The following is a 10,900-nucleotide window of genomic DNA, read 5'->3' as shown; positions in this document are numbered from 1 at the left end:
AGAATTGCCAGAACTATGAAACCTCACACCATTCCTGAGGATTTACTATTGCCAGCGGCCAAAGTCATTGTTCGAGTTATGATCGCAGGCAGATTTGTTATGAAATTAAGTGCAATTTCCTTATCTAACGACACTGTCTGCAGAAGAATAGATGACATGTCTGCTGATATTCTTGATCAGGTAATCCAGGAAATTAAATCTGCTCCACTTCCAATATTTAGTATCCAGCTTGATGAATCTACAAACGTTGCAAACTGTTCACAATTACTGGTTTATGTGAGGTATATTAATGATGGCATCTTTAAAGATGAGTTTCTTTTTTGCAAACTTCTTGAAACGACAACTACTGCATGTGATGTATTTGACACAGTTGGTTCATTGCTGAAAGAGCGTAAGATCTCTTGGGAAAAGGTTTGTGGTGTTTGCACAGATGGTGCTCCAGCTATGCTAGGATGTCGATCTGGATTTTAATGTTTGGTATTGAATGAGTCACCAAAAGTCATCGGAATTCACTGTATGATTCATTGGCAAATATTAGCAATGAAAACACTGCCACAAGAGTTACAAGAAGTAATGAAAAGCATCTTAAGTTGTGTCAATTTTGTAAAGGCGAGCACTTTAAATAGTCGACTGTTTTTGCAACTATGCAATGAGTTGGATGCACCAAACAATGCTCTGCTATTTCACAGTGAAGTGAGATGGTTGTTGAGAGAGAAAATTTTAAAACGTGTTTTTGAGCTTCGTGATGAACTCAAAACGTTTTTTAATCAGAAAGCAAGACCACAGTTCGAAGCAATTTTAGGCAATAAAAGTGAACTGCAGAAAATAGCTTACTTGGTTGACATTTTTGCCATCTTGAATGAGTTAAATTTATCACTGCAAGGACCAAATGAAAGATGCCTCGATTTGTCTGAAAAGATCCGATCACTCCAAATGAAACTTCAGCTTTGGCAAAAAAACAATTTGGATGAAAATAAAATTTACATGTTGCCTACCTTATCTGCTTTCTTTGAGGAACATGCCATTGAACCAGACAAAGGATTACAATGATATTTTCTGTGAAAGAACACTTGCACATGCTTGCAGACGAAATTTCATCGTACTTTCCAAATCTACCTGACACCCCATTTGCACTTGCCAGAAGCCCATTCAGAGTCAAAGTTGAAGATGTTCCTGAGACAGCAGAAGAGGAGTTCATTGAACTTAATAACAATGATGCAGCAAGAACTGATTTCTCTACAATGCCAGTTACAAAATTCTGGTCAAGTGTTTGCCATCATATCCTGTTCTGTCTGAGACTGTGTTGCGCCTTCTCTTTAATTATGTTCAATTTGTAACAATGAAAATACATCCTGCATATCAGATATTTACATTATGATTCATAACAGTAGCAAAATTACAGTTATGAAGTAGCAACGAAAATAATTTTATGGGTGGAGGTCACCACAACATGAGGAACTGTATTAAAGGGTCGTGGCATCAGGAAGGTTGAGAACCACTGGCATAGAGGAGAGCCACAGAAGTTGTCCTGGAGAGGCAAATCATGCTCTCTCTGTCGCTATGTGAGGGAACATGCCTACCCTTCCACCACAATCTGAGTCTGTTCCCTCAGAAGACCTCAAACTACTGGACACAGCTAACTGGAGACCAGGACTTGACATAAGACTCAAGCTGGGTCAAGCAGATTTTCTCTCCTTGATGGGTGTGACTGTAAGAGAATGCTAATCATTACACTGAACTTTTGAACCAGAGGCCATGTGAAGCCAGGGTCAGGAGAGCCAGCCAGTGCTAAAGAGGAGGAGTGAAGAGCTATTCAGTGGGCATAGGGTGCTTGAGAAAGAAATTTAGGTGAGCAGTTGTCACTTTCTGGTTCCAGCCCCTCAGAGGTCCAGAGTGTTTGGGGTTCCAGCAGCTAATGATACCAGACTGAGATAGAAATAAAGAAAAAAAAAAGCATTGTAAGGAGATGTGGTTAATAGTATTTAGTGTTGCTGCAAGGTTAAGTATAGAGTTTGAAATATATCCACTCATTTGGTGTAGAAATAAGGGAGGCTTTACTAAGGGTATATTCAGAGTATGATAGTGACAGGTTTACATAATAGTTGGAAGAATCAAATAGAGGCAACCTGGATTTTTAGAAAAGAAAAGTGAGGGATAAGGAGTTGGAAATATTGTTTTTTCATTGAAAATAAGGGAAATTTGCTGAAACCAAAAGGCTGGTAGAAAGAGAGTCTTCAGAAGCAATGGTTTGTAAAGTGGAGGGTATGGGGTGCTGTGTACCATATGAGGTATAAAATAATTCACTAGGATGCAGGGAAAATATTAGAACTTATATTTTTAAATTATTTTATGTAGTCTTATAATGTACATAGTATAAAATGGCACATGTGTATAACTTCTAAATAAATTAATATACATTGTAGCTGTGTGGTCAATGATTTATAGGGGTACATGATCAAGAAGATTTGAGGCTATAGCACTAAAGTATCAAAAAAGCAGATTTCCTGCTCCTCGCAGCCAATATTATAATAACACCATCAAGGGAGTTACACAAAGGCAAATGTTGGCAAACTAGAAATAAAATAGTAGAAACAGGTACGTCTTAGGCCTAAAGAAATTTTACATTTTTTTCTATTTTGCTTTGTGCTCTCCTGAAACCTTTACTTCTTTCCTAATAAGGTGAGTTTTATTAATCTGAGAACAGAGCATAACTCAATTATTTTTAATTTTTATTACTAGATGTCCAGTGCACAAAATTTGTGTATGGGTAGAGTCCCTAGTGGCTGCCGGCCACTGGCTGAGGCCTCTCTTCACACATGCCTTGGCCTGGTGCCGCCCGCTCACCTGCTCCACCATCCCACTGTGGTCCCGCTCTTGTTGGGGCCCATCAGGGCCAGGCAGTGCCTCCACTGCCACCCACTGCCAGCTGCGTCACAGACGCCTGCCATGTTTTGTGCTGCCCCCTGGTGGTCAGCATACGTCTAACTCCCAGTTGGTCGAACTCCCGCCCGTTGGGACAATTTGCATATTAGCCTTTTATTATACAGGGTTTTTCTAGACTAAAGCCTCTTGGTCATCAGTGACCAGTCACTGCCTACCGAAAACCATCAGGTCTGCAGTAAAACATTTCTGTCAAGCAATTGTCCAAACAATCTACTTTGTATTTTTTCTTTTTTAACTCCATGGTTTTCAGGTATTCTAATGGCTCATTAATAATCAGTGACAATCAAAGTTTTCCTGATTATTAAAGCTAAGGCAACCACTCTTCTTTTTTCACATTTGAGATAGGAAAACAGCACAGGCGATGGAAAAAAAATCTTGTTTTAAACATTGAGAAATTCCTGGTCTTGTTACAGCTTTATAATAATTACTAGAGGCTCGGTGCATGAAATTTGTGCATGGGGAAATGGGGGTAGGTGGGTCCTCTCAGCCTAGCCTGCACCCTCTCCAATCCGGGACCCCTTGGGGGATGTCTGACTGCCGGTTTATGCCCAGTCCCAGGGATCCAGCCTAAATTGGCAGTTGGACATCCCTCTCACAATCCTGGATTGTTGGCTCCTAATTGCTCACCTGCCTGCTACATGGTCACCCCCAGCTTTGTTGCCACTAACTGTCCCTCGCTGCTGGCCAGGTCACCCCCAACTGCCTGCTCCCTGGTGGCCTGGTTGCCCCATGTAGCCTGCTGTTCAGTAGTTTGGTCATCGCTCCTGCTGGCCTGGTCGTAGGCAGCCATCTTGTGAGGGTGTGAGGGTTAATTTGCATATTACCTCTTTATTATATAGGATAATTTAAAAATCAATCAATTGAATAGCAACAGATTCATATTCATATGTTGAATATCTTTAGGCGTCTAGGAGACAGAGTTTAAAGCTCATGTAAAAGGAAAGAGTTTTCTGTTTTGTTCTCCAATTGGGATAAGAGTATGAGTATTGCATTAAAAAGTTAAGATATTGTTTGCATAATGATGTATATAAGAAATGCAACTTTCTAGCCAAAGAAAGCCTATCTTATAGATGCTTCTTGGTCAGGTTAAGGCCAGGATCCTGGGGAAAAGGTGGAATGGAAAGAATCGACAAACTGTATTTATGGGGTTGATTTAGGTTTTAAATTATTTTGCCCTATTTTGGCACATGTGTAGACCTAAGTAAGATAACTTCCAAATGCTATCTTTTCTAGACAAAATCTAGATAAGGTGCTGAATGACAACTAGAAGTATGAGATTAGAATAATTTATGGAAAGCCTATAGTCATACTTTATATTTTTGTGGGTTAATAGTTTGGCACATATTCATTTGAGCATATTTTTTAAAATACGTTTTTATTGTCGAAACCGGTTTGGCTCAGTGGATAGAGCGTCGGCCTGCGGACCAAAAGGTCCCGGGGTCGATTCCGGTCAAGGGCATGTACCTGGGTTGCGGGCATATCCCCAGTAGGAGATGTGCAGGAGGCAGCTGATCGATGTTTCTCTCTCATCGATGTTTCTAACTATCTATCTCTCTCCCTTCCTCTCTGTAAAAAATCAATAAAATATATTTTAAAAAATATGTTTTTATTGATTTAAGAGAGGGAGGAAGAAGGAGAGAGAGATAGAAACATCAATACTGAGAGAGAATCATTGATCAACTGCCTCCTGCATGCTCCCTGCTGGGGACAGAGCCTACAACCTAGGCATATGCCTTGAGCAGGAATTGAAGCATGACCTTTGGTTCACAGGTTGGTGCTCAACCACTGAGCATATTTAAGTGACAACAATTTGAATTAAGCATAAGATAGTGTTTTATGTGTTAGCTTAGTTAGGCATGGTGCCCAGTTGTTTGGTCAAACATTAGTTTAGATTTTTTGAAGGCATATTTTAGATGTGATTAACATTTAAATCAGTAAGTAGACTTTGAGTAAAGTAAATTTCCCTCCATTATGTGGATGGGCCTCATATAATCAAAGATAAGCTTAAGAGAAAAGACTGAGGTCCCCAGAAGAGGAAAACATTCTGCTCCCATACTGCCTTTGGAATCAAAATTCAGGTAGAATTTTCAAGCTACTACCTGCCCTGCAGATTTCAGACTTGCCAATATTCACAACTTTTCTCTTTCTTTCCCTCTCTCTCACATATATTTGTATATAGATATATAGATAGATTAGATAGATATAAATATATAGATATATATATATATAAAAGCCAAGTGACTGGAACAATGGAATGACTGGAATGACTGGTCACTATGACGTGCACTGTGGTGGCTAACCAGCCTGATCAGGGCTCTAGTTGGACTTCCCACCCCAATCAGGGGCAGGGCAAGCCGGCCAACCACCCATGGCCCCTCCCCACAGCTGGTCCCGCCCCTGATTATCCCCCCCGCCCTGATGGGGGTGGGGCAGGTCAGCCAGGGGATCGCCTCCCATCAGAGTTGACCAGCTGGACACCACCTGTGCACAAATTAATGTGCTGGGCCTCTAGTAATGATCTATTTCATAAATGCTATATAACAATATAAATGTAACTATGTTATAATTCTTTATATATATCTAGAGAGAGAAATACATAGAAAAAATATAAATCATTACTTTGAGAATAAATGAAAACATAAAAATTTTACCAAGTAAAGAGTGGGAGTCCTGTCACTTCCATGATTCTGTTGCCAGTTCCAATAACCTGCCAGGTGGGAGGAGCACTGCCAGGTTTGAAGTACGGTCCTGATGGTGCTTCCCTTACTTCACCCAAAACAGCCTTCATGGAAGTGCAGTCCAAGCACTTTAATAGCTGTGGTTATTACTGTTAAAAACTGAATGAAGATTTTGCAGATTATTAGAAGTTTTCCAGATGCTGAGTCTATACATGCATTTTATCTGAAAATCAGTCTGCTTAGATACATGAAGGGTTACTCAGTAACAATGAATGTTTTGTTTTGGCTGTTGCCCAATGTAAGCAGCTATAAAATTTCCAGTCATTTTCCTCCTTGATATGCTGATATTTAATAAGTTAGAAATGTCTTTTGGCAAACAGATTCTGTGCATCATCTTTTAACTCTAAGACAGTTTGGAATTATGGAATACCAAAAGGTTGGGTAAGGTCAAGTGCTTCATTTAAATTCTTGGCTCCCGAGATATTCCCTAAATTACAAAATCATCTCCATGGTACTCATTCCCTTTTGGGGACTGTCCTTCCTCTTGCCTTGAAAAGCTGAACTAGCCTTAATTGCTAGCCTGATGCTCACAGAGGATCCTGATGGATCATTGTATCAAAATTTCTATATATATATTAATTATAGGTTTCAATCCTTCCTAATTATGGGATAAACAAACTATATCTTAAGAAGAAAGTAATCCAGGTATGGCGGGATAAATCATGGAAATACTCAGACCAATTATAGGTTGTACTTTCTCCATTTGACCTTTACTACACAGATATGGTGAGAAACCTGGGATTTGAGTGCATGGGGGTATTAGAATAAAATGTGTAACTCTGATGCATATTTAATCACAGCCATGTCTCATGCAGTGTGCTTGGAATAAATTTCTTATCTCTCTAAAAGGTACAATCATTCTATCACTTTCAGTTGCCCTAAGTTCCTCATAACTTCTCTTCATATTAATATCAGAAAAAAAGTCCTACATTTTGTAGAGCCAAGATAGAAAAAGTAGCTCATACTTCATTTTGTCAGGACCAACCTGGACCAAAGAACCTAGAAGGATCAGTTTAAGTTGTCAAAAGAAAGAAACACAGATCAGAAATACCTCAGACTAAATAAACATTTGCACATCGTCTATCAAGACTTGATTTTGACCAGTCTGTTTTTAAATCTCTGATGATGGGTGACAGACAGCAGAATAAGTGGTCCTGAGGGCTGCCAGCCTCTCATCCAGGGAATAGTGGGCCACAGGCATCTGACCATCATTGTTAAGATTCAGAAAATCTGAATAGACATCAACATTTTTATAAGGAAGCTGAGGAATTCCAGATGCACCAGCCCAATGAGAGAAATGCTCTGGACAGGAACTCATGGCAGACACTCCCACACTTCTTGGACAGACATTCACATTTCCTACTTGGGGGCATCCATCTACCCCCAAATGGGAGGACTGAACAAATATTCCTTTCACAACCCAGTCCAGTGAGGGCATATTTTGATTCCAGATATTTAGCAAGTGGACCAAAGGAGTCTATCTACCTGTGAAAATTCCTGGCCATTTCCCCCCAGCCTGAAACAAGAATGACAAGGAATACCTTTTCCCTCAGAAAAGAGAATCCTGCTGAGACCGAAACTCTCCATTCTAGACAGGGTCTGGCTTCTGGAATTTTAGACAAGACTGTAGACAGTTAAAAAAAATTGGTAGTAAAATCAAACACATGAAGAAAAGCCATGAACGTTTTTGCGTATTGTTATATAAGGTGTTTTAAATGGAAAGGATTATATTTTTATAGGAAATGTTTTGAGTACAGAATATTTTTCAAATATATTCTTTTTTTTTTCAGATTTACTAGTACTCCTGTATTCAAACTCATTAAATGTGGAAGTCTTATTCAAATGCGTTGAGGGGAAACTCAGTTAAAATCTGTTAACATTGGAAATGGGAATGATTCTTTTTGTAAGCTGTGGCTCCATTGCTCTTAGTCGTCAGGTGAATTTTGAAACTCTCTTCCCACATGTTCTGTCTTCTTTAGAGCTGGGTGCTTCTTTGTATCAAAGGAGGATTCCACACTGTTGTATTCTCTTCCAACACATGTAAGGGTGCATTCACCATTCTAAAAAATATTGTGGCAATATACATTTTCAGATTTTTAGCATGAAATATTCAAATGGTTACATTTGAGTTCAAATTTAGTCAAACCAAATAGTTTTAGCAAATGAGTTAGGTTGTAAAACATTTATATTGGAAATATTTATTTTAGAGGCATCATTTATTCATTTCATATTTACTGAGCAGCCTGGTATGCTCATGTGTATTTTAAATCTTTAATTCCTACCTGTGGAGTGAAAAGTTTTGTTTACCCAAGAATTGTTAGGCATCTGAAAATAGGGAGAGAGATCTAAAAAGGAAGAAGCAGGTATCAGCCTAATCTTAAAAAAGCAGACAACCCAGTGTCCCAACCAAAATGAATCTTTCCCTTGATTGGCATATAGAAGAAAAGAAGATGCTAAGAAAGGAATTTATTATTACTGAAAATTTATGTTTCATTTAAATGAGGATTTGGTTTTACAAATGATAGAACTGCTAACTTGATTATGTTCTAGCCTAAACAGTCATGCAGGATTTGGTTTCCCTTTCTCCATTTGATGTCTGAACTTTGTGTGGCTATCAATTAATCACTTACTATCTAATTGAAAAGCAGACATGTGGCAGAAAAGCAACTAGAATAAAAGAGGCTTAAAAAATCCCTAGGAATGCCCCTTGCAACTCAAAATTTATGCACTGAGTAATTGAGACTAGAGTCACCGGAAAAGTAAATTAGGAGCAGTCTGAAAGCTCAGTAGACTTTCGCTCTTGGTTTTGTTTGCTTCCCTCTACACTGAGAGGAATATGACCTATTAACTTCAGTGGAATTCTTGCTAGCTCTACACCATAGGATTGAGCCAGCCATTCTATTAAAAACGAGGCCTTGGTACACTTGGATTGAATGAATTCAGGACTGCCAACCATTGTCAGTTAGTAGCTAAACTGCAGAGATCTTGGCACAAAGCATTTCAAAATATGCTCTGGCTAGTCCCAAAAGAATTATTTTGCTTTTAGAACAATTTGAAAACACACCGAGTCATAGATTAAGGCCAAATGTGTGTTTGGCACAGGTTTATCTATTATATTCATTTGTATATTTTCATGGTACCTATCAGTACGTCTAAGCTTTTATACAGGAACGGAATACACTTGAATGGAAGTGATTGGAAGATAATCCATTTCCTCTGTAAACTTGGGCTATGATAATAAATGCATAAAGGGGTCAGGGGCTGGCCAAGCTTTTGGAAGGACTGTGCATTGTTTATCATCTGCACCTCACATGTGAGAGTTATCCATTTAGAAAACTGATCAGTAGCAAGACAGATGCTTGCTTCACTTCATATTGAACGAAAATATACAGCAAAGCTTCCCTGGAGTGCTGGTACAGTGCTGTTTAAAGACAACTGAACCAAGAATCAGGAAAATATGGTCTAGCTCAGGTCGCCTACAAATACTTTGTATAACCATGCTCAAAGCACAATCGCTCTGGATCTCCTTATTTGCAAATTGAAGGGTTATACTCTCCTGGAGAGTATTGTGCTAAACAAAATAAGCCTATCAGAGAAAGAAAGTATCACATGATCTCACCCATACACTCATATGTAGAATCTAAAGAACAAAATAAACTGATGAACAAAATAGATCCAGAGACATAGAAGCATGGGACAAACTGAAGAATCTCATTGTGAAGGCAGGGGTGCAGGGGTGGAGAGAGTCAATGGGGAAAAAAGGAGGACATGTAATACTTTCAACAATAAAGATAAGTTTTTAAAAAGGTATCTTTTGTTCCTTATAAATCTTCAAGGGATGATTTTTAAAAATGGTGGACTCAAATTAATAATGAGACTAAATGCCATGACTGCAAAGGTTTTTTTCATCAGTTCTACAAGCTCTTTTGCTAAGTTCAGCATTCAAATAGCCAGGTCAGGAAACAAAAAGAATGGCACAAACTAGGTAGATTGCGGGGTTGTGATGGTTTGATGGCTTAGGAGGCCAGATAAAATTTATTGTAGAAATAGTTAGTTGCCAGAGACAAAATGGCAGCGGAATAGATGGCTGTGTCCTGAGCCTTGTCCTGGAGCAAATAGAATGAGCAGCTGAAATGAATAACATCCACCCCGACCTGGCGAAGGAGACTCAGCTGGTGAGACAATTTGCAGCCTGTAAGGGCGGAGGACCCCTGGATAAAACCCAGGGCACTGCAACCACATGAGCAGCAACCACGTGAGCAGCAGACACGTGAGCAGCAGACACATGACCAGCACGCTCCTGTCCAAGGAGCATCAGCCCCGTGAGCAGCCTGCCCCAGGCCTAAGAGCAGCAGCCTCACGTGGCCTGCCCCTGTCCAAGGAGCAGCAGCTGTGTGAGTGGCGCGCTTCCCCATCCGAGGAGCAGCAACCACTCGAGCAGTCTGCCCAGGACTAAGGAGTGGCAGCCCCGTGCAGCCTGCCCCCATTGGAGGAGCGCAGCTGCACACAGCCTGCACTCTGCACCTGTCTGAGGAGCAGCAGCTGCACGAGCAACCTGCCCCTATCCAAGGAGCAGCAGCTATGTGAGCAGCCTCCCCCACCAGCCAGAGGAGCCACCACTGCTCTGAACAGCATCCACCAGAGGAGCCACTGCAAACTGAGGAGCAGCCATAACTGCGACCACCTTAGGATCAAACAAAAAGAAGTTAACTCCTCCTCCCTAAATGTATGCTTTTAAAAAAAATCCATCACATGCATTAGTTTTTATTATGATATACAACAAACTGGCATTTTTTAATTTTATGAAATTAATCAACCTGACATCTTGGGATCCTTCCTGTTCTTTTAAGCCTGCTCACTGGAGGCTGGCATTCCTCTGTGCATCACTCAATTCCCATCTTTATTAGGTCTCTCTTAAAGCCAGAAAAAGACTTGTTCTTAAGCACTCTTTGAATTCTTCTGATTATACAAAATACTTTTTAAAAAGAAAAACCATAAAGTTCTTTATAGCAAGTAGCAGCACTAGTCAGCACTGGGATATTGCCAGTTTAAGGTGAATCTGTACTGGTTTCCAGGGCTGCCGTAAGGAAGTACAGTGGCATAAACAACAGAAATGTATTGTCTTAATCCCGGAGGCTAGTGTCTGAGTCCAGGTGTGAACAGGATTGGTTCCCTCTGAATCTGTTCCATGCCTCTCCCCTAGCTGTGGTGGTTTGTGG

General features: G+C 40.1%; 1 protein-coding gene across 1 annotated transcript in view; it reads left to right on the top strand.

The window, feature by feature from the left end:
• The window catches only part of LOC102775189 (zinc finger BED domain-containing protein 5-like), a 14,428-nt gene extending 11,226 nt beyond the window's left edge, over positions 1-3,202 (top strand). Inside the window, 4 exon segments of the mRNA XM_015572157.1 lie at positions 3-1,027; positions 1,030-1,260; positions 1,263-1,333; positions 3,194-3,202. Of these exon segments, the coding sequence (XP_015427643.1) occupies positions 3-1,027; positions 1,030-1,260; positions 1,263-1,333; positions 3,194-3,202 (1,336 nt within the window).
• Positions 3,203-10,900: the final 7,698 nt, after the last annotated feature.

The sequence above is a fragment of the Myotis davidii genome, unplaced genomic scaffold, assembly GCF_000327345.1.
Source record: "Myotis davidii unplaced genomic scaffold, ASM32734v1 scaffold492, whole genome shotgun sequence".
Classification (NCBI taxonomy): Eukaryota; Metazoa; Chordata; class Mammalia; order Chiroptera; family Vespertilionidae; genus Myotis; species Myotis davidii.
This window is presented reverse-complemented; position numbering and strand designations above follow the sequence as displayed.